The sequence below is a fragment of the Cyanistes caeruleus genome, chromosome 1 (assembly GCF_971803275.1).
Source record: "Cyanistes caeruleus chromosome 1, bCyaCae1.hap1.1, whole genome shotgun sequence".
Lineage (NCBI taxonomy): Eukaryota > Metazoa > Chordata > Aves > Passeriformes > Paridae > Cyanistes > Cyanistes caeruleus.
In genome coordinates, this window is record NC_141701.1 from 18,834,990 (window position 1) to 18,856,384 (window position 21,395).

Here is a 21,395-nt window from a genome sequence, read left to right on the forward strand (position 1 = left end):
CCAAACAAAATCCCTAACCTTGCATCCCCATTTCACCCCTACAACAAATCCAAACACTTTCTGCAAGATCTCCTGTTAGCTGATTCAGTCTGTGGCTATGGAATCTGTCCACAGCCAATAGATACAACCAGAGCAGCACTGCTCCTGGAAGTGATGTTCTGTGATTGCACCATGTTTGGGGTTAGAACCAAGTACTTCCTTAGACATTCAAAATGTGCATGTGTATTATACATACACTTAAAGAGTCTGAACATTTTAATGAAGGCCAGCATTTTCTATTGTCATCATTCAGCAAATGAATGTGCCTAAGGAAGAAATTCTAGAGTCTTATTTTCTCTAACCTTCTAAAATGCCCATATGAATTCAAGGTAAGCTCCCAGGGAGATTTTGAATGAAAGATGCAGGAGGTGTTACTTGCCAGTTTATGGCCAAATGAAAATATGATTTTTAAAATTGTTACAAAGGAATAGATAGGAAATCAGAAAAAAGAAATGTACCACATAATCCATGGTGTGTTCAAATACTATATAAGGTATTGGAAACCGCATTGCACAAAAAAATCTACAATGACAGATGACTGAGTATGTGAACTATAACTAATTAAACCTATGGCAGATACTTCAAGCCGTGCAAAAGGTAATAGAAGGAGATTGCAGTAGAAATTGTAGATGGCTTGTAGAGCATGGGTGCAGACTTACTTTCAGCTAAGAATGTCACCAGCTGGAACACTCTTGTTGAAAGCTAACAATGGGAAATCGTCCACGTACGTGCATGGAGTTCCTTGGTATGGGACACTGAATGCCGAAAATTAATGTGGCTTCAAAAACCTTTACTGGAGAAATTAATGGAAGATAATTCTTTAAAAATCTACTAAAGATGCAGATGTTGCATCTGGTGGAGGAAGAACTTATGCTGTAATTTCTGGATATGCTTTCCTGTGCTTATGATGTTCTCTAGTTGTCTGCTTTGAACATCTATTCATATTGAAGACTCTTTTTTCAGGCCAGGTGTTAGCCAAGCTCTTGCAAAATCTTAGGGCCCTCCTGAGGAGAAGAGTCCTAAAGGAAAAGAAAAATAAGAAGAAAATAAGTAATTATGAGAGTATAAGAAGAAAAAAACAGAAGATGATGGTTGAGAGATTAAATCTAGTGGGGAAGCCCCATGATTTCTAGGGCCATGACTTCTAGATGGGACACTAGGAGAGAGGCTGGAGCAGCAATTTAACTTGGGATATTCACTCTTATAACTTCATTTGGGAATACTGGGGGCCTTGACAATGCAGTTTTATATACTAGAATCTGAAAATTTGTAATTTATAAACTTGATTATGGAGCAATAATTCCTAGAACAGAAATATTTTATTCCAGTATGTCAAAATGAACTTTCCAAGTTGCCAATGGCCTGCTCTTTTTGTCAGATTCAGAGCAAAGTCACAAGGAAATATTAACTTTAAAAGAATTTTGGTAAATGAATATTTTGTTGAAAGGAAAATGCATGTCCAGACTCTAGCCCTAAACTGCCTTTCACCTCCCTAGTAAACAAACATGGGTACACAAGCATGCACAATGACATATCTGAGAAGACTGCTGGACTCCAAGACATACAGAAGCAGCTTTCATACTAATATCCCCTTATTTTGTTTTGTTTTTTAAGATTTTTAGACTAGATGGAGATGAAAATAAAACAGAATAAAGTAGGAATTAGAGCTGACACTGGAGAAAGTTTTGAATCAGGTGGTGATTGCTTGTTTTTATAACAATTAGAATTAGATAATGACTACATATAAAATCACATTTAAAACTTTTAGTTGACTAGCTAGATGCATAAAAAGCTCCTGATACTTCATCAAGTATAAGTAACTGCAATATTGTTTATTTTATTTTATACATCTCAAGGGACTGTAATTTTCTATTTTTTTTTTATCAGTTATATAGAGTGACAATTGTAGCTTTAATAATCTAGAAACGTATTTTGTGGAAGAGAAACAGATAGTATTATGTATTATATATGTATTTGAATGAAAATGTGCTTTCAAGTGCATTTTAAGAGGACCCAAGTGTGCTCTTGCATAGCTATCATTTCAGTTTGTAGCCACCACTGCAGTTCTCTGGAAAACATACTTGAATTGAAATCAGCCATCAGGTTTGTGCTTTTCCTTTGGTTTGTGTAACATTTTCAACAAAATTATTTTGTCACAGGGCTGTCTTATTTCAGGCAATATTGTGTGTCACAGTCAGCCATTAGGTTGCAGCTTAATGTTTGCCCTCAGGTGGGGGTTGGTATATGCAAGATGAGGACACTGAAACAGCAGACTATACCTCTGGCTGTAAGTCAGCAAAAAGTGTAAGTCTTTGCATATTTCCCCTCCTCAAAACAAAAAAATCTTCACCTTATTCTGTCAGATCTGTTTGTGGTTGCTGCTGCTGAGTCAGGGAATGTGGGCAGTGTTGCAGGCCAGTTCCACTGCGTTACAGTTTGAGTTACATCCTTTGGATAACATTAACAAAATGTTCTGGATTTGATTCTTCACAAGCCAGGCACTACTTGCCATCGTAACTGGAATTTTGTTCCTGCACAGCAGCTGCATCCAGATGGCTGGGAAAGAGGTCAGAGACACAGGGTCACCTACAGAAATGCAGGAACAATGACAAGATCATAGCAAAATTTATTTGCAGTCAGAATCTAGACAGAAACCATCATTTGGCAGTCCTTGTATGACCCTGTCCTGGAATGTAGCAGCTTTAGGTAAAAACCATCACTTTACAACCTTCTCCATTTTGTTTTTTTAGAATTTATCAACAGGGGACATAAATTTTTACCTCAGATGCTTTTGATAGCACAGCTAAAATTTAGGTAAACTATATATGCCAATAAGATATGGAGAAAGACTTTTCCTTTCTGACTTCAAAACCAGGAATGACTTTTTTAAGTACCTTTCTGGTACTTCTATAAGAAAATTAGATTTATATAAATAGAACATTGAAACAATGAAAATGTAATAATTCACTCAGACACTAAGAAGTCTGCATGTCTGCCCAAATGAATCACTATCATGCAGAAAAACAAACAGCTGTTTTTCATTTGTTGTCAGTATCACTAAAGGATGTAAGAGTCTAGTGATTAACTCAGTCTGAACTGATTTCACAAACACAGCAGTTCAGATCTCAAATAATTAGGAAGTATGACTGTGATTTATTGATTCAGTCAATGTAATAAACTGCATTTTAACATTCTTTATTGCTTATGGAAAAGTTGTGCTATTCACCAGATATCTGATGGAGACCTGAAAAGCAATGAGACAATTTTCTCAAAAACAACCAGAAATCACAGTTAAAAAAAAATAAAATCAAGTAAATTATATTTATTTTTTTCCTAGTTGAGATGAAATTAGATAACTTTCATACACCTAGGAAAAACGGATATTATATGCTTTCAATTTCATATTCCTAGAGGAGAATACTACATTACTAAATATTTCAGAAGCCACTTATTCTTAGTATTCAGTTGATATTTCTTAAAGCTTGCCAGAAAAGCAAACATCCTCCATTCGTGATACCTGTTAGGAAATAAACTAATTAACTATTGATTTAATTTTACAACTGATAGCAGAAAAATTGTCTCACTCTACACATTTCACACATAATTATTAACCAGTTAAATTTCCCTGACTACTGTTTTGGGAAAAAGCCCTGTATATCTAAGCTCTCTCTCTTGCAAGCACAGGGAAGACATCCTAATGAAACTGGAGGAGCAACAGCCTCAGGTGCTGAGCCCAGCTTTCTGCTGAGGGTCAATATCCTGGAGCAGGTGCAGCAGAACATCTTCTCAGCCCTGGTGCTGCACAGACCTCATTGATCCAGGCTCCTGTTCCTCCACAGGGCCTGGGCAGTTATGGATGGCACTGTCTGGACTCCAGTCATTGTCCAGGGCACTGAGGAAAAGGAACAGCTGAAGGACTGATAACTAAAAGAAATAATTCCCATCAAGTACAAAAAACAGATAGCCTAACCCAAAGAGAAAGTTATTGGACTAAAAATTACCCAGAAGGCTTTTGGAAGAGAAGTGAAAAACTTACTGTAGGTTTCCTGTTCAGAAAAACAGGACTTTCCACTCAGACATCATTGCTTTAAAGGAGCATGATTTCCTTACCAGCTTATTCATCTAGAGAAGGCAATCAAGAACACCTCCAGAGTTCCAAATCTTGGCCAAGCATTCAGGATTAAAACATGATAATATTATTTTGCTTGACATAGACTTACCTTTTCCTTCAGGTACATAAAACTCTGAAATAAGCATTGTATTTGAAAACAGCTAAACTAACATGATAAGTTTGTGTAAAGTCAATATCTTGAAGCTGACAAAGGAATTTAATGGTTATATATTTGGTTTTAGAATGAATTTGTTTGAACTTTCTTCCTTTTAAAAAAATTACTTTCACATCTACCATATTTGAGCCAATACATCATTCAGGGACTTTACTCGGGACTTTACTTAACATATGAAGGATTCAAGGTCTATGTAATGTTGTAGAAAAAAATAGTCTAGAGCTATAGTACGTAGAAGTAATTTGGAAAATGTATGGAATATTAAGTTAGAAAAACAACAGCAAACCTTAGAGAAAACATATTTTATGCTATAAGCACATTACCAGTAACATTCCTCAGTATTAATTTTCTGTCAAGTTTGGTCTGTTCTTGCAAATTACAGTGTGATTTATTACGAAAACCTACACTTCAGCTAGTCATGCTTAATATACTGTGCTGCAATCTGTAACAGGACTGGTCCCTGTGAAGGAGCTGTGCTTTTCTTCCAGTGGGAGCACCAGCTCATGGGAGAGAGAGGGGTGAGAGGCACCCAAGGAAAGCTATCTTCTCCTGGCTACAGTGGAATAAAACCCCTGGTGCAAAAAACCCCAAACGGGTATTGAATTGCCTAGTTTTTCGAAATTACACATTTCCTCTCTGTGTGATCTCAGGTACTTCAACTGATTCTAAGAGGAAAAATGGCCATGTCTATGACATTTATCTGTCTTTTTCAACTTATTCTCTCGCACAAACATCCCTCTTATTGTGTTCCTTTTAGTTTTTAAGTATGACAAGATAATTTATTTCTAAGGATGATTCCTAGAGATACATCTCTTTAGAAAATTACCAAACATATTTACTCTGATATTAAAATCTTACCTTGCATAAAATTTTAACGGCATAAACTTTAGAACACCCTCATTATTTCCTTGTCTAAGTTTCAGTTACAAAGGACCCAAATTCAAATTTCCTTTACTGAATCTTAGCAGTTATTTCCAAGTAGTTTTCAATGTGTGTATAACACTCATGTAGGAGGTAAGATAATCTTGCTGCATACAGCTAATAAAATATAAGAATTTTAAGACTGAAGGAAATGAGAAGTGCCTCTGCACCACTAAATATAATTTTTAGACAGGAGAGACTGATGTTTCCAGTTGAAACAACAGCATTGGAGAAATTCAGGTCAGAAAGAATGGATCTATTCTAAAGCCCTCTGAAATCAATGAGAGGCTTTGCTTTAGCTCCTCTGGGCTTTGGCTTCAGCCCCAAGTAATTATTCAGGCTGGACTTTGGCCACAGATGCTAACACCATCTGCTTACAGCAAGTACCATGAAGTCTTTAATTAACACAAATCATGAGGGCCTCAGTTCTATGTCTTATCTAAAAAATGTCACTTTTGAGAGAGTGCACAATTGATGTGCACCTTGCTAAGCACCTCACTCCGTGTCATCACACAGGAAAGTGTGTAATCTACAGCCTTGCCACCACTACCTTTTCCAAATATGGCTAAGTTTCAAAGGCATGGATTTCCTAATCAAATTTCACATGCAAATACATAAATTAGGTTTTATTTTTGTTAATGGTATTGACTAAAAATAATAAACATGAAGCAAATACATGTAAGGGAAGAAACAAGAGATTTTTTTTTCTTAAAATAAAATTTTAAAATAATACTATGAAACACATAAAAGGGAAAGAATAACACCATTTTTGTGCAAAATGCCTACCTAGAGAGCAATACAGTCTTACAATCAGGATTGTATTTCTCACTATTTTTCTATTTTCACCTTTTCACAGAATGACTGAGGTAAAATTTTTAATCTCTTTTTTATATCAATTTCCCCCTCTGTGAAATGGTATTAGTACCAAGTGCTCTGCCAGGAATGTGCCATCCTAAAAAACTGCTTTGATGTGTTCAAAGGGAAGGTGGCATTTCCAGCTGCACATCCTTGGCATTATTCTCACCATCCATGGCCCATGTAGTCCTGCATGCTGTGCAAGGCCATTGCCTTGTGCATCAGCACCAGTTTAGCAGCAGAGGCCACTTCATGCAAAATGAGTAAGATGTAGTCCCTTTATGTATCTTTAACTCACACTTTCAAGCCAAAAATGAAAAAGAAGAATCTGTCACCAGAGAACGAGTGTGTCTGGAAGACTTAAATATTGTATCCTTATTCTAGTGATTAATGAAGTGCTGGCCCAAACCCTGCACATCACTTAAGGACATGTTTAAGAATCTGAGTGGATGGATGGATTTCCATGGGAATACTGATGTGCTTAAAATATGTGTTGTTGGAATGAAATTGTATCCTTCACTATTGTGTGGGGTCGTGCTACTTTTGTTTGTGAAAGCGAAGAACACTCTCAGATGTTACTCCTTCCACAGAGAATTTCCTGGTTATTCAAGACTGGGATTCTCAACATCTTGCACTCCTGATTTCTCAGCCCAGACTCATATATATATATATATGGTCTGTCTGTAATATACAGGATCAAGATCTGCACTGGTGTTATAACATTAACTGTTTCCCTGTGCTGAGCCAAAATGAATTCTATAAATCTTTCCTCTAGACACCTGACTTCAGTAGCACTGCTTTTTCTTTTATTGTACTTAGCAACCTTCATGAGTGTAGATATGAAAAAAATTAAATTATTCTCTTCCAAAAAATAAATTTAAGCAAGCAGCTGCCTTGCCCCAAGCTCCTATACTGCTCAGAAGTAATTACTTTATAACAGCACAATCTCTCTCCTTCCAGCATTGCTGTCCTAGGTGAGCATCTGTGTCAGATCACAACACTGAACACGTTTTCCACCTTTGTGTTCCATCTCTGGGGCATTCTTTGGCAACTGCCCAGGTACAGCTTTAGTCAGAGGCCACACCTGCAGCAGCACAGACCTTTGCACTCAGAAGGAACGTGCTGTGCTACCTCTCAGCAGACAGGATGCTCTGTTTAGCTATTCATATCATGACTTCTTCTGGTGCTGACTCTGCCATTTGTCTGAAAGCTTTGTACTAGTTCTTGACTAGTATTTGCCAAATGCATGAACTGTGTAAGAAACACAGTACAATTATTACTGTGGTTTTTTTGAAGAGGGGTGCAGTGTGCAAAAGTGGACTTCCTAGGTACAGAAATGCTTAAGACTGTTGTTGTAACTTATATTATCATGTGTTTTGTTTTGCAGTTTTACTAAAGAATGCAAAAAAGGAAGAAGAAAAGCCATTCAGAGACTGTGCAGATGTATACCAATCTGGTTTTAACAAAAGTGGGGTCTACACTATTTATATTAACAATGTGTCAGATCCTAAAAAGGTAAAGACTGGGTTTATTTTCTTGTTTCTTAATATGATATTGTTCTGAACTGAAAGGAGGGTTTTGAGCCTTTATTGAAGTTATCACTCCACAAAAAATTGTACTGGTATTAAAGGGTTGTCTTGTATTTAGTCTTTAAAAAGTACAATAGACTGAGAAAATGATAAACTGTATTATTCCAGACATTCTTCTTTCCCGCTGACAGAAAATCCTTCCTAAGTTCCAATGTACACTCAATAGTTGACTCACTTCCTCCCACTTGGCAAGCTCAGTTGAATCAGACTATGGCTGCAAATAAATCTGCGATAAAATTTAAAAGTGAATTTGTAAAGTGTGATAATGAGGGAGCTGATCTAGGGGATTATCTGGTAGCATGAGGAAAGAAAGAGCAGAATGAGTAGTCTGTAAAGATAAGGATTTAAAATAATTTGCTTCTCTTGTAGGGGAAAAGGAAAAGTGGCTGTAAAGAACACAACATGTTCTGTGCTAGCACTGCTTGAAATTATGAAGCGTGTATAATCCCGTCCTTCTCAGAAAAGAGACTTGGGAGGTTTTTTTAATGCAAATGAAACATTAGTCTGCATAAGAGACTATTTTTTTTGCAAGGCTTTTGTTGCTAAGGTGCCTGAGCCAGCTCAGTCCAGGAATATGAGAGGATAACCTAACCCAAACTTATCTATGGAGGAATGTTGGCTGTCTCTCTGACAGGGCACTGTTGGGAGCAGCCACCAAGACTAAGGGCTGATTACCTGGGAAATACAGGGGTGGCCATAAAGTGGGCCAGACAAGAGGAAAGGAACCACTTCTGTCTGTCTGGTGAATTTATTCTTACTGCAGTAAAATGGTGGCCCTGCAGACAGAAAAAACTGTAAAAAATATTACCAATATTAATGTTTATAGTAATATAGTGATTATATGAAGATATGCCAACCTTATTCCTAAGTGGGGTTTGGTATTACAAAAGGCCTTTGGAAGCCTGTAAACATCAAGATGTTATAGTTTAGGAGTTAGAGTTCATTAAGCCATGAGTAGAATTGGTGTGGGAGAGCTTTATGGGCCAAGATCAACATAATTGTGGTGAATGTGAATGGGAAAATAATTGACATGACAAAAAAGGCAGATATGCCTGAAAGCATTACTGAGGAGGACAAGAATAATTCTGGTCCACTCAAAAAGAGATGTAACATCTATGTCCAAATCACATGTACCAACTGGCAGTAGCTTTCTTAGCCTTACTGAAGCTCATAAACCATGACCAGAAGCTGGAGTGCAATTAAAAGCAATGTTTGCCTGAAAACACTGTGATAGTGATGCTTCTGGTATATTTACTTCAAACCCACTTCACTGGCAGTATAAGGACAGTGACACAATGGAAGCCATTCTGTGTTTCCACTATATCCCTGATTACAGACTCTGCTATCAATCAACACAGGTCTCACAACTCAGCTGCTATCATTGCATGTTTTCCTGGAGGGTTCCTGTTTTAGCAAGGAACGGCAGGAGTGTGTGTTTCTGTATTTTGAGGGCATTTCTGGTACACCAGTTTCTGTCTTGCCCTAGCAATAGCACAGCAAGAGCTGATCCCAGGCATGTTCATGTTAGTCAAGTGAGGAGTGTGATTGCATTAACAGGTGTTTTTTTAGACATGAAGGTCATTAAAACAAGCTGTAAGGTAGTGCTGTGCAGATAGCTAAACCAGCTCCAGCTGAGATAGCTTCAAAATCACATCAATGCAGCCTGTGCCAACACTAATTAGCCCAGAGGTAGCACCATGCAGACACAGTCAGATTGCTCTAATATCCTGATAGGTACTCCATGGAGACAGAGCTGTTCTTTAAAGCCAACTTAAAGTGAACTGGATTATCACAATGCAATGCACAGTTCTGGCATGTTTTAGGAGCCCTAATATATTATTATCTTCTGTATTACTCACGGTCACAGGCAGTTATCTCATTCATAACAACTTTATATATCATGTTACAAAATATACCTTCATTTCATATTGTATTTTCTAAGGGATACTTAATAGAATCCTGATACTCAATGGAAAATACCTTTGTCATATGTACAAACATTACACTTAGTTTTAGTGTTTTGTTGGTTTCGCATTCATATATTCATAAAAAAATTATCCTTCATGCTTACAGCTTCAAGTTCCCAGCTTCAACAGTTCATTAAGATAGTTCATTAGTCTTCAAGCCCTTCATCAAAAATTAGTGTTTGATATCTGTTAAAAAGGATCTTAATAATATTTCATATTTTTATATATAAAAATGTAGAATTAAACTATTAAGCTAATTAATTGGCTTATTCTGGCATGTGGATGTGCAATGATAATGAGGATAGATGATTATTCCATACTCATAATCTGATAATGTGGACAGATGATTATTCCAAGTGAAAGAAAAGGCAAGAGGAATCCTCTCAGTCCCCAGCAAAGTCAGGGTGAGCTACAGGGGAAGCAAGGCTTCTGATGAGCAAGGGAGCAGTGAAAGTGAGGTGACTGTCCCCATTTTGGAATTGAAAGAGCCAAATTGCCTTTGGAAGCCAAGGTAGGCCAGGTGTGATTGGCCTGGCTGCAAACAGGACATCTGCATGTCCCCTTGGACCAGTGTATTGACTCACCCACTGTCTCCTCTAATGCCCTAGCAAATGTGGCTGTCACCAACCTCTGGTGCACTACACTGAAAATGAAATGTTATCCACTGCTGCTGGGCTCTGTGTGTCTGTGTCTTTGTGGCTTTGCAAAAGCAATTGCTATGGCTGTGCTCTTCACTCCTCCCTCTACTTTTTTCTTATGAACTTCCCACTAAATTGGTGCTGATGCTCTCTCTGAGTGCATCTGGCAGAATTTTAACCCATTTTAAATGTAGGCTATCCCTCTGTGCTGTGCAAACTGTTCTCCAACATGGTAGTCATCAGACTGTTTCTGCATAGCAGAGACACATTCCCTGAATCTCAAAGGTCTGGTTTTGAGCTTGTTGCTCCATGCCGACAAGGTAGACTTGTGGGGTCTTAGTGTGCATGCACTTAAAATACAATTTCTAGAAATTTCATATCTTCTATTGACTTTAAAATTGAGGTTAACTCTGAATGCTAATTATAAATTTTTTAATAATTTAGTCCATAAAGCTAAAATAAGTAGAAATAATCCCATCTTTGCCTTTTATGATCTTGAGAATTTTTACCCATGCATGTAAAGAAGAGCAAGAGTGCAATATTTTGGATAGTCTTTTATTCTAAGTCAGGTTATTTTATTAATTAAAAAATCAGAATGTATGCAAATTCAGTCACTTTTTTTCATCCTTTTCTTTTCTAATAGGGGCTTAACTATCAGAACACGTTAAGTGGTGTTAAACACCTGACTGCCTTGATCTTTTCTGGGATAGACAAGGCTAAAGCTATGCTCAGTGACATCTACAATCAGCTTGAACTCCTGTTAATATGGCAGGTGTTTGTGTCTACCACTATGGAAGGTGCCAGACCATAAAATGATGGCAAGTGAAAAATTTGCTGCTGGCCAATCTTTTTTTCACTTTGCAGTTTTCTCTTTCAATTTGATTTATTATTCAGAAAACTTCAGTCTTTTTGTAGGTATTTCATTGTATTGTAGTATGAAAATCCCAAAATTTGCGTGTGTCTTTAAAATGAGTAGTTTTAATACAGTCGAGGATTTAATGCTTTAGAAATTGGCAGTGGATTCATGGGAGCTTGAAGTGACTTACAAGGAAAGTAAATCCATCTTTTAGAAATTCTCACTGTAAATCAGACTAAAGACATTAAATCCTGAAGATAAATGTTTTGACTCACAGTGGCTTCCCTAAAAAAGGAATAGGGCCAAAATATTTGTCTAGAAAATTGTGGGTTTTCTTGTGGTTACCCTGAATCAAGTTCATGTTTGTCCTGGTATTCTATTTCCTTCCTGCACTTTCACAGGGACTCCACTTGGCAAGCCTGGTGCAAATTAAAACAAAAACACTTGCATATTGTTACTATGACAGTTCTTATGAGTAGGAGAAATTTAGAATGCCTTTTCCTGAGGGTAGAATATGGTTCCCTAGTCAACTGCAGGACAAATTTTTATTTGACCATGTTGGACAGTAACCTCCAATTTGTCAAAACTACATGAAGCTTTAAATTGCCATCCAGTGCTTAATGGATTGACTCACTGATGTGAGTGCCAAAAGCTAAACCTCTTCAACACTCTTACACACCAACTTTTTACTTAAAGGGCAGAACACAGCTTTTAAAAGCACAGACAAACAAAATTTAGGATAGTTGCAGTGTCAATATGACATGGATGAGTACAGGAGAATGAAATCAGGAATATTTGCTTGAATGAGCAACCCTCAGAAACTTTGATCTTAAAATTAAGTGTTCTACAAAAACAGGAACAAAAATTATTGCTGCTTGTCACATACCAAGAAAAGCAAATGCACAAGCAGTATTTTAATTGTTTCATAGTTTATCTTCTATATTTTTGCAAGGATAATGAAAAAGAGTGAAGTGAATAAAAGTTAATATCCATTTTTATTATTATATGGTTTATTTAAGATTGGTAACAGATTTCAGTTTACACAATATTCTAAAATCAAGCATCAACAAAATTGTCAAATTGCTTCATTATCCTTTATACACAGAATCTTCAGTATCTAGGTTATAATTTTCTTAGTGTGAGGGTGACAGGATATAACCTTACATATTCAGTAACTTATGAGCTTGTCTCACAGACCTCATCTCTTGAGCCTGTTTCTGTCTATGTTCTCTGTCAGTATAAGGCAGTTTGCTCTGAGGTCACCTGTCCCATTTTGGGACGCTGCCTGGAACACTGTAGGTAATATTACAATTCAAAGGAAATTATTCACAGGTGAATAACCTCATCTGTGCTACTTTTCAGACTCAGGATTAAATTCTTGGTTCTGCAAGAATCTCAAGATTCTCTCTGAGACCAAATGACACTCTGCTAAAAGCTATATGAAGAATTATTATCACTGAAAGAATTACTTTTGTTTATTAAGAGGAGGGAAGTGGTTTCAGGAGCACTGCAGAGAAAATAGAAAAGAGAGCATGGAGGGAATGTGAAGGGAAAGCTGAAGAAGCAGAGGGGGATGATGGGGAGATGTTCTTGGTGATGTACTGAAAGGAGACATTGCTGGGAGAATTACACTAAACATAAGAGAACTGGTTGTCATCAAATGACTGAGGATGTCCTTGAGGGAATAGGGCATGAGTGCATAGGAAAACACTCTTCCTTAATACTGTTATTCACAAGTACTTTCCCCCCCAAAGATGCCAGAATTCCAATAGAAACTTGTTTTATTATTTGTTTGGGTTTTGAAATTTTTCTTTTTTTACTGTGTAGGTCTTTTGCAACATGGAAATTGCTGGAGGAGGATGGACAGTTATACAACACCGAGAAGATGGAAGTTTGGATTTTCAGAAAAGCTGGAAAGAGTACAAAATGGTAAGGTGAAAAATGTGCAATAGCTGTACAATTCATACAAGTGTCAGATTGCAGTTACTTCTTCCTATTGACGTAAATAGATGGTCCTGCACTCTTTTATGAACTACCTTTCATCATGTCTGTTACTTTTGAAAATACTTTTTGCTTAGTTAGTTGAGCATTATTTCCCCTGGTTCAGAGTTTCTTCCAGATCAGTTACTGAGATTAAAATGAGGCCAGAATGCTGCTGTCTGTCTCTCTGAAGTTTTGACTTGATGTGATGTTAAGAGGTAATAGGCATGTGACGATGTTTCTAAGGCATGAATGTTTTCAGCTGAGAGGAACTCATTCAAAATTTGGACCACCTCAGATAGGAATAAAAATTTTTACTGGGTTTATCCCAAATCAGCACAGCACATCTGCCAGTCAAGTCAATGTAGTGGAAATGTTGATACTTCAAATAGGATTACAACAAAATAAATAACTTACCAAATTAAAGATGACATGACTTCAAGCAGGCTATTTTCCCTTTGCTAACTCAAAAAAAATTTACTCCAATCTAAAAAACTTCTTTTTTTTTTTTTTAAATTCTCTGCCTGATCAAACTTTGTGATGGAGATCCTTTCTCTGAGTCCCTGGGGACTAGTTTGGATTTCAATGATGTTCCTAGGGAAGTTTTTTTTCCGCACTGTGTTATCTGCCTGGCAGAGAAAGGCTCTTCTTACAGTTTTCCAAAAACACTAAAAAACTCTCTAAAAAGAGAATTTTAAATATAAAAATAAAAGCAAGTTCGGTTTAGTAAAAATTTCTATGGGAAAAAGTTCTATTGTAGAACTTACAATTTCATAAATAAACATAATATCATATTACTGAACTGAAATCTAATTTTGGATTCTATTGATATTTTATTTTCAATACTTTTATGTTGTTTCAAAATATAAATAATCATTTGGGTCAGACTCCTGCTCCTATGGATACCTAGAGGATGTAATCTATTTTGTAGTATATATTAGCTAAAGTGATATTAAAATGACAGAATATATTTTTAATAGCTACAAAATTGGAAATTTCTTTAAGAATTCATATTGTTTTAATTTAGAAGAAAACTTTAAAACTTTTGTTTGATTTTGGTTCAGAATTAAATAAAATATAAAGCATAACATTGTTTTGGGGGAACCAAAATTTGGAGATTCTACCAGTTTTACTAGTGAGGAAATTAGAATTTGTATGTGCAACTTCCACATGGAATTTTTAAAATTTATACATATCACAATAATGAATTTCTCAGTTTTTATCTCCTGAGATTTTCTTAGGCAATGTAATAAATACAGACCTTTGTAGAATTTTCCCATGTGGCCTTTTTTTATATATAGTCCTTCACTTAGTCATTTTCCTCCATTTTTCCTTCACAATAGTGTGAATCTGTACAAGATTAGATTCTGTTGGTTTTGTCTAGTTCAAGCAGTTTGAATTAATGTGGCTTCTTTTTAGGAATGGTATAATAGTCTAAGGGATCATTTACTTCTACCAAATAAAAAGGATCTCTTTTGGACTTTTATTGAGCATTTATCCTATATGTCATGAAACAAGATGGGATTCAGGCTTGCTCTATGAACCGTTTCACCAAAGTAACAATCTCAGGCTCCCTTCTGTGGTTATTGTATAACACCAAGTGGTGAATGGAGAATGGTAGAGGCTGGTGGACTCTCTGTGTATTACTGGGATATCTGAAAGTGTTTGAGCTTCAAGCCAATAACACCACTGACTTAATTCTTTGGTTGTTCATAGTGGGTGTGTGGTATCTGTTGGACCACCCCCTCTCCTTCCTGACACTTACCAGGTGTGTTTCTTCCAGTGGAAGCTGGGTAGTCTGGGGGAGCATGATAGCATTTAGGCTTACTTGGGGCAGTGGAATTTAATGTGATTTCCAGTTTTGTTAAGATATTATTCATGTGCTTGCATCTCATTGGGGTCCTGAAGCTAATGGAAAAAATATCATAATATAATAAGAGCAACCATAGGTCTCTGGGGTTTCATTTATTTTCTGTGCATTTAGTTCTTATTGGAAAGAAATCTGGAAAACTGTTGAAGATTTTGAGCTATAAGCAAGTCCTGACTGCCAGCTTCTGAGCTGGACAGGAATTCAGGCCACCAGCTTGCACTACTGCTAAAGCCCTCCCAAGTTATTGGATATTACAGTGTTAGAAGACTGCTGCACATATTCTCTGGCTCTAAACAGATCCTTGCAGCAGGCTGCTTGGGAAGGCTGCACACAGAGCAGTCTCTGCAAGGCTGACAGCACTGCTGGGTTACAGGACTCACCTGACAGCAATGAGGTGCTCATTGTCTTTGATGCAGTTTCATGCTGGTGCCTTCAGCTTATGTGGAAGTGCTTCAATTCTGTCCTAGACACCAATACAGTAGCTTAAGTGAGGGATAGGGTAGCCATAAATCTTTAGAGTAGGAAGTATACAATTCCATTCATACATAAATTGCCACAGTCAGTGATAGTGCAATAGCAGTACTAATTTTTCCTCTATTTTTTTTTTCATCTCCACTTGCATTTAGCCTCCATTCTGTAAGTAAAGTAACGCTTTCTTTGGTATCTGAAACAACAGCTAATGAGTACAAAAAACTACAGATTCACTGTTTTGCAAGCCTGCTTATCTTCTTCCTTAGGAGCATATGTTTCCAGTATCCTTAGGTTTTCTTCTTATAGTGTGCAGTGTAATTTGTACCTTTGCTTCTAAGAACTCATTTCTGACTAAGAAATCTCTTGGGCCATTTGAATTTTGTTCATTCAATAGTCATTGGAAAAAACTCAGAGAAAACCCCTTAAGTTCACGCTTCCATCCTTTCCTTATCAGTATCTACTACATCTGTTCTTTCGCATTTTGCAATGGGTTTTCTGTCATCCTGTTTGTTGTTTATCAGAAAAAAAAAATTGAAGTGGAATAACAAATAATTTCAGGTTTGAGTTTGAAGTTTGAAACAAGCTTCAAGCATTTTTCATATTTCTTTGTCTGAGTAAATGTAAGTTAAAACACTATTAAAAATTTTGATCTCTAGAGGGGAATATCTCTTGAAAAACTCTTCTGCAAACCCAAGACCCTTTAAAAGGGGTTTTTTCTTAAGCTTGCCGTCCAAGACACAGTTTCTGGCATTTATTAGGCAGTTATTAGCAATAATCAAATCTGAGTAAATGGTTAGCTCATGTGCTAACTTGGCTGTTGAAACTTCTTGATAATTTTCCAGATTTCAGTTCTTGGATGAATGCACCTTTTGCAATGACTGTCTTCATTTTTGCCAAATTAGGTGATGGAGTATTGGGTTCCCTGTTCTCTAGCCTTTTACCATGTCTAGTTTAATAATTCCCATGAAATTCTCTCAATTTATTCCACACTTGATAGTCCTACATTCACTATGAGTTTCCTAGGGGACTCTCTTTGGGGTCAAGTCTGTTGGGAATTTCCTCAGACATTTAAAATTATTTTCTTCCTTTCTTTGATTCAAGAAAAACTCTCAATAGGTATTTGAAATTGTGTGCCATAGCCAGCTCATAGCAATCTTTTTCCTAGCCAGCTTTTTTCCTGCATGTCAGTATTTAATTGTACTCTTTGCCTTAATTACTACTTTCTATTCTCCGATGAAAAAAACCTATCACTTCTTTTAATCATTCATAATGTCATGAGCCAGATTATGATCATTTGTACACTTTGAGTGCACTCAAAGATGAATTTCTTTGACCACTTCCTACCTTCCTGACCAGCAGCTGCTTTTTCTTTTGGTTTCTTTGAGGCAAGAATGACGTTCAGCACAAAATTCCACATTCCTTTAATTTCATGTTCCTGATAAATATCTAAGAGTCCAACAGTTCAGTGCTTAGAACAAGTCTGCTGCCAATTGTTTCAGAAGTCATCAGTAGCATTTGTGTGTGCCTGAGGAGCACATCTGCAAAACCACTTCAATTTCTGTTACAGTTTCTTCTTTTTCTCTTCTCCTTAAAGCTGTTGGGTCAAATTGATGGCTATCTCCATAGTGCCGATATGGTATGACACCAGAGCAAGATAATTTATGTTCTTCTGTGGCTTAAATTCTTCACACACTGAGAGCCAGACCACGGAGGTAGTCACCAGAGCTTTCTCAGGAAGTATTTTTGGGTGCAGTTCTAGTGGGAATTTACACTGTGTTATCTGGAATAGTCTGACTTTCCTCTGAGCCTCAGCAAATTTAAACTATTATAACAAGTCTGGTGATCTGTGTATTCTGCTTACTTAAAAAACAGCTGAAGACATCTTTAGACTCTAAGTCTCTGATTTTGTTCTAGACACAATGGTTTTTACACATTTTTATATACTTCCTACTGTTCACCTCCGTGAGTAAGCTTTGGTTTAGACAGAGGTAATACCTATTTCCTGGAAGGCTTTCTTGTTTTGAAGACTTGTTGTGACAGTAAGGTTGCTGGTCACCTCATGTTTGTGCAAGTCTTTGCAAGTTCAACAAGCTTGAATTATACATAAGGTCTAATATTCCAATAAAGACTTTTTTTTCCACTGCCTTTTTTCAGTTCATTCTGAAAACTTCCTGATGTTACATTCAATTTTTATTTCCAAACTGTTCAGCTCCTGTTTCAGAATATGGACTCCTAATTCCTTTTGTGGGCTCCACCTGTTGCAAGCCTTTAAGCCTGAAAATTTTAATTTCTCTTGTGAAAGTTTCAGTTCAAGTTTCAAGTTCTGTTAAAATTTTCCCTGCCCACCTTTCTTGTCTTTAAACTCTGATATTTCTTTTTTTTTACCATATTGCTTCAGTAGCAATGTTAACTTGCACATTTTTCTCATTCAAAATTGGTATTTACCTCCATTTATATTGTATTTGTGTTGAACAAAGAGGCAAAAACTCAAGCTGATGTAATTTCCTCTTGGAGCGTTAACTGATGATAGATAATTCTCTGTTGTAGTTGTATCCATTTACAAATAGTGTTCAGGCTATATTTTATCCCCAAATACTTGAAGAATCAAACAGCTACAGACTGAGCTCCAGCCCATTTCAATAATTACAACATTATGTTCATCACTTTTTTTCAAATGAGACAATAACTGCATAAAAATACATAAAGCACCTTTTAGAATTGTTTGCATAGGTTTATTGATTCTGGTTCTACACTCTTAGTGCAAAACAGCTTCAGATGTGGGTGGGATTTTAAACAAAAATTACATAAACCATATGGCTTGGCTGAGGAAAATGTTCTTGACAGAAAAAAAAAAAAATTGCTCATAATCTAAAAGCCCATACTGTGGGAACAATATCTTCCATAATTCTCAGTTTTTCTAAAGCTAGATATTCTGAATGAATTTTCATTCCTTTTCCAGGATTATAACTATTTAAGGTATGTTATGCATTGTTACAGTCATGAAATCTTCACACTTCTTGCATTGATAGATATACCCCTGTGTTCTTTGAAAGAGGACTCAAATATGTCTTGTGACAAAAGACATTTGTTCATCACTAAATTTTAGAGTAGTTTTGGTCTGACTGAAATAACATGCACAGATAATGCCCAAGAAGTGACAGGTAATGGGGCCATTCTCAAATGACAGCTGGCACAGGGCTACTTTGGTGTTAGATCTGAGACAGTTTCACTGTTAGCACAGAAAATTTTCAGAGCACTTTTCACAGATTGATCTTCCCCCTGTGTCTTAGAGAAACACTTGTGAGGGAAAGAATTACTGGTTCAAAGAACCTGGGCAAGCATTTTTGAAGATAACCTTGGAATAGGAAAGGAATACAAAATATTTTATAGAAGGAAGAGAGCCTTCATAAACCTATCTGTACATCTGTCCCTCTAGCTACTAGCTGGAGATGAATCCCATAATTTCTTCAGCAGAGATGGCTTTGTGGTTTTTTCCCTATCAGTAGCATGAATCAGTTTATAAAGTGCCTTGTAATACCAGCATGGTCCCTTCTGAAAAATGAAGGATTTAAGAACAGGATGGACCTGTGAGAAAAGCAAAAACCAGGGAATACATGACCTTGGAAAAGTTATGTTTCTGTAGTGGAAACAAACCAGACAGTTGGGAGTAGTGGTGGTCTTGAATTATTATGTTGGATGAATGACTTATAAGAGTGAGTTATGATTATAAGGGGATAAAAAAAGTCACACTCAAGACGTGAATAATTTTGTAACACACAGTGACAAATTCATTACTTATGATAGTATGCTCCAAAGTCACAATTTCATACATCTGAAAATAAACAATTTTCTTCAAGGGACTGGCATAGATGACATGGATATTATTTGTTTCTTTTGCACATTTACCAAGTAAGTTGGATATAAGGAAATTATTTTTGGTGACTGGAATGTGTATAAAGATATTATGTAAGTGACACCTTTCACAGGGACCCACTCTTCTGAAGAGTGGCATGTCACGGTTGTTTGATAAGAAAGTCTGTTCTGACTGCAACAGTTACTCAGATAATTGTTACTTTCATCAGTGCTATAAAAAAAGACAGCATTTTCTCTGCTTCTCCTGAGATCTAAATCCAGTGTGTCAAGTAGAGATAGACATGATATTGAAGTGGTGAGAGACAATATTTCATTTTATGAAAACAAACTCATGAAGCTCTTCTGGTCCTGACCAAGGCTTAATCCACAGAGGTAGCTTCAACAGAATTGTGTAAGGGTGCAAGAATGAAACAATATTTGTCTCAGAGAGGGCTGGATCACTATATTGGGCACCATACTCCTTTTGTAGGAGAAAATCTTTATTTTGGAGAATATTTTTGGATGTGAAATTAAACACAATTTTTTGTTGGAGCACAGTTGTGTTTTAAATGTGTTATACTCAGCACAGTCTTTCCTAAGCAAATATTTTGGGATAACATCAGTTTCAAGAGCTGTGTTGACACATGGATATGTACTTGTGCCTGCTTTGCCACCAGTGCTTCAATTTAACAGCATTAATTTATACTGATAAAACTCAGGTGGTATTCCAAAGATTTAATAAATTTTATATAATGATATTAAGATTTAAATTAATTATGCTAACATCCTCTAGTAGAGCATCATGAGAAAGATTGCAGTCATTAAAGAACTGCTTTAACCACAAGATGAAAATTCTATATTAGAAGAGTCAAGTGAGATTCTGTGAGGTTGCTTTTTAAATCTAATAGTAGAATTGTAGCAGAGGTCTTCCCAACTACAGTTGTGTGCTCTTATTGTGGAACAACATTTCTCTTCAGAGAGGGGAATCTTCTGTGTGATCTGCTCTGTTTGGAATTTACTGGAGCAGCTCTTCACGTTGGGGCTCGGGTCAAATTAGAAGTATAACTTTTTGACTTTGATGTAATCAACTTCCATTCTTGTTCAGCTGTTTAGACTACCAGCTGGGCCCAAGCATGAGATTCAAAAACAATCCATAAATTTGATGCTTGCTGTATTTAGACTGATTCTGGGGTTGAAACACAAGTCCCTTCTCAAAATGACAAACTTTTAGTCTTTGCTGTAGCATCTATGCTCCTATTCATGCTAAGTTTTGCTACTTGGGATTGGAGAAGAAAATGAAGACCTACATCCCAAAAATTTTTCTTTTTTCCTGAAATGACCAAAAATACATTTTTTAGATTTTTGCTTACATTTTGCATATTTAGCTCTAAGACTTAACATTTATTTCTTTGCAAATGATGAATCAGAAATTTATCTGAATCTCAAAATTTGTTTTTCTTAGAGCACAAAAAATAAGTTTAATACATACCAATGTTCCTGAGATGCTCCTAGTAGAAGCCACACTAAGTGTCTGTGCATTCCTAGTATTCACTTGTCCTAGAGTGAAAATGGTGGTTTGGGATAGAGGCTTTCAACGTCATTTGTCTCAATAATACTCTCATATTTTCAGTGACATGGTAAAAAGTTAGATTGAAATCCAGGCCTGAGGAAGATGTACTGATTTATTTGTAGGTTTATTTGATTACTGTTTTAATTTTAGGAAATGTATGTAGGCAACTGGGGTGTTTTGGGCCCTTGCCCAGCCAGAGGTAACCTTTGTGTAAGGTTTGCACTTCCTTCTGTCACTGTGACTTTCATTCATTGGAAATTTTGCTGCTACCAATACTGTGTGTGTTTGAGAAGGAAAAAGTAAAAAGTGAACCTCATTTCTGTATGTCTACTAATATATTTAGTCTAGAATGAAGTGCAACAGACTGAATTGCTGCAGATTCCAAACAAGATTTTCAGGCAGACTATACAGATATTTAGTTCTTTATTTAAACTGACAATAGCTTAGTTTTCTTTTTAGCCTTTTGAGAAGGTATCTCTGGATTCAATCTAAATATATTTT

The 21,395-nt window shown here is 36.4% G+C and overlaps 1 protein-coding gene across 5 annotated transcripts in view; it reads left to right on the forward strand.

Annotated features, from left to right (window-relative positions):
• Positions 1-21,395, forward strand: part of ANGPT1 (angiopoietin 1) — a 162,668-nt gene that overhangs the window by 97,960 nt on the left and 43,313 nt on the right. For all 5 annotated transcript variants that reach the window (XM_086880392.1, XM_086880407.1, XM_086880398.1 and 2 more), the window contains 2 exons: positions 7,489-7,616; positions 12,979-13,080. In XM_086880392.1, the coding sequence (XP_086736518.1) occupies positions 7,489-7,616; positions 12,979-13,080 (230 nt within the window). The remainder of the gene's footprint in view (positions 1-7,488; positions 7,617-12,978; positions 13,081-21,395) is intronic.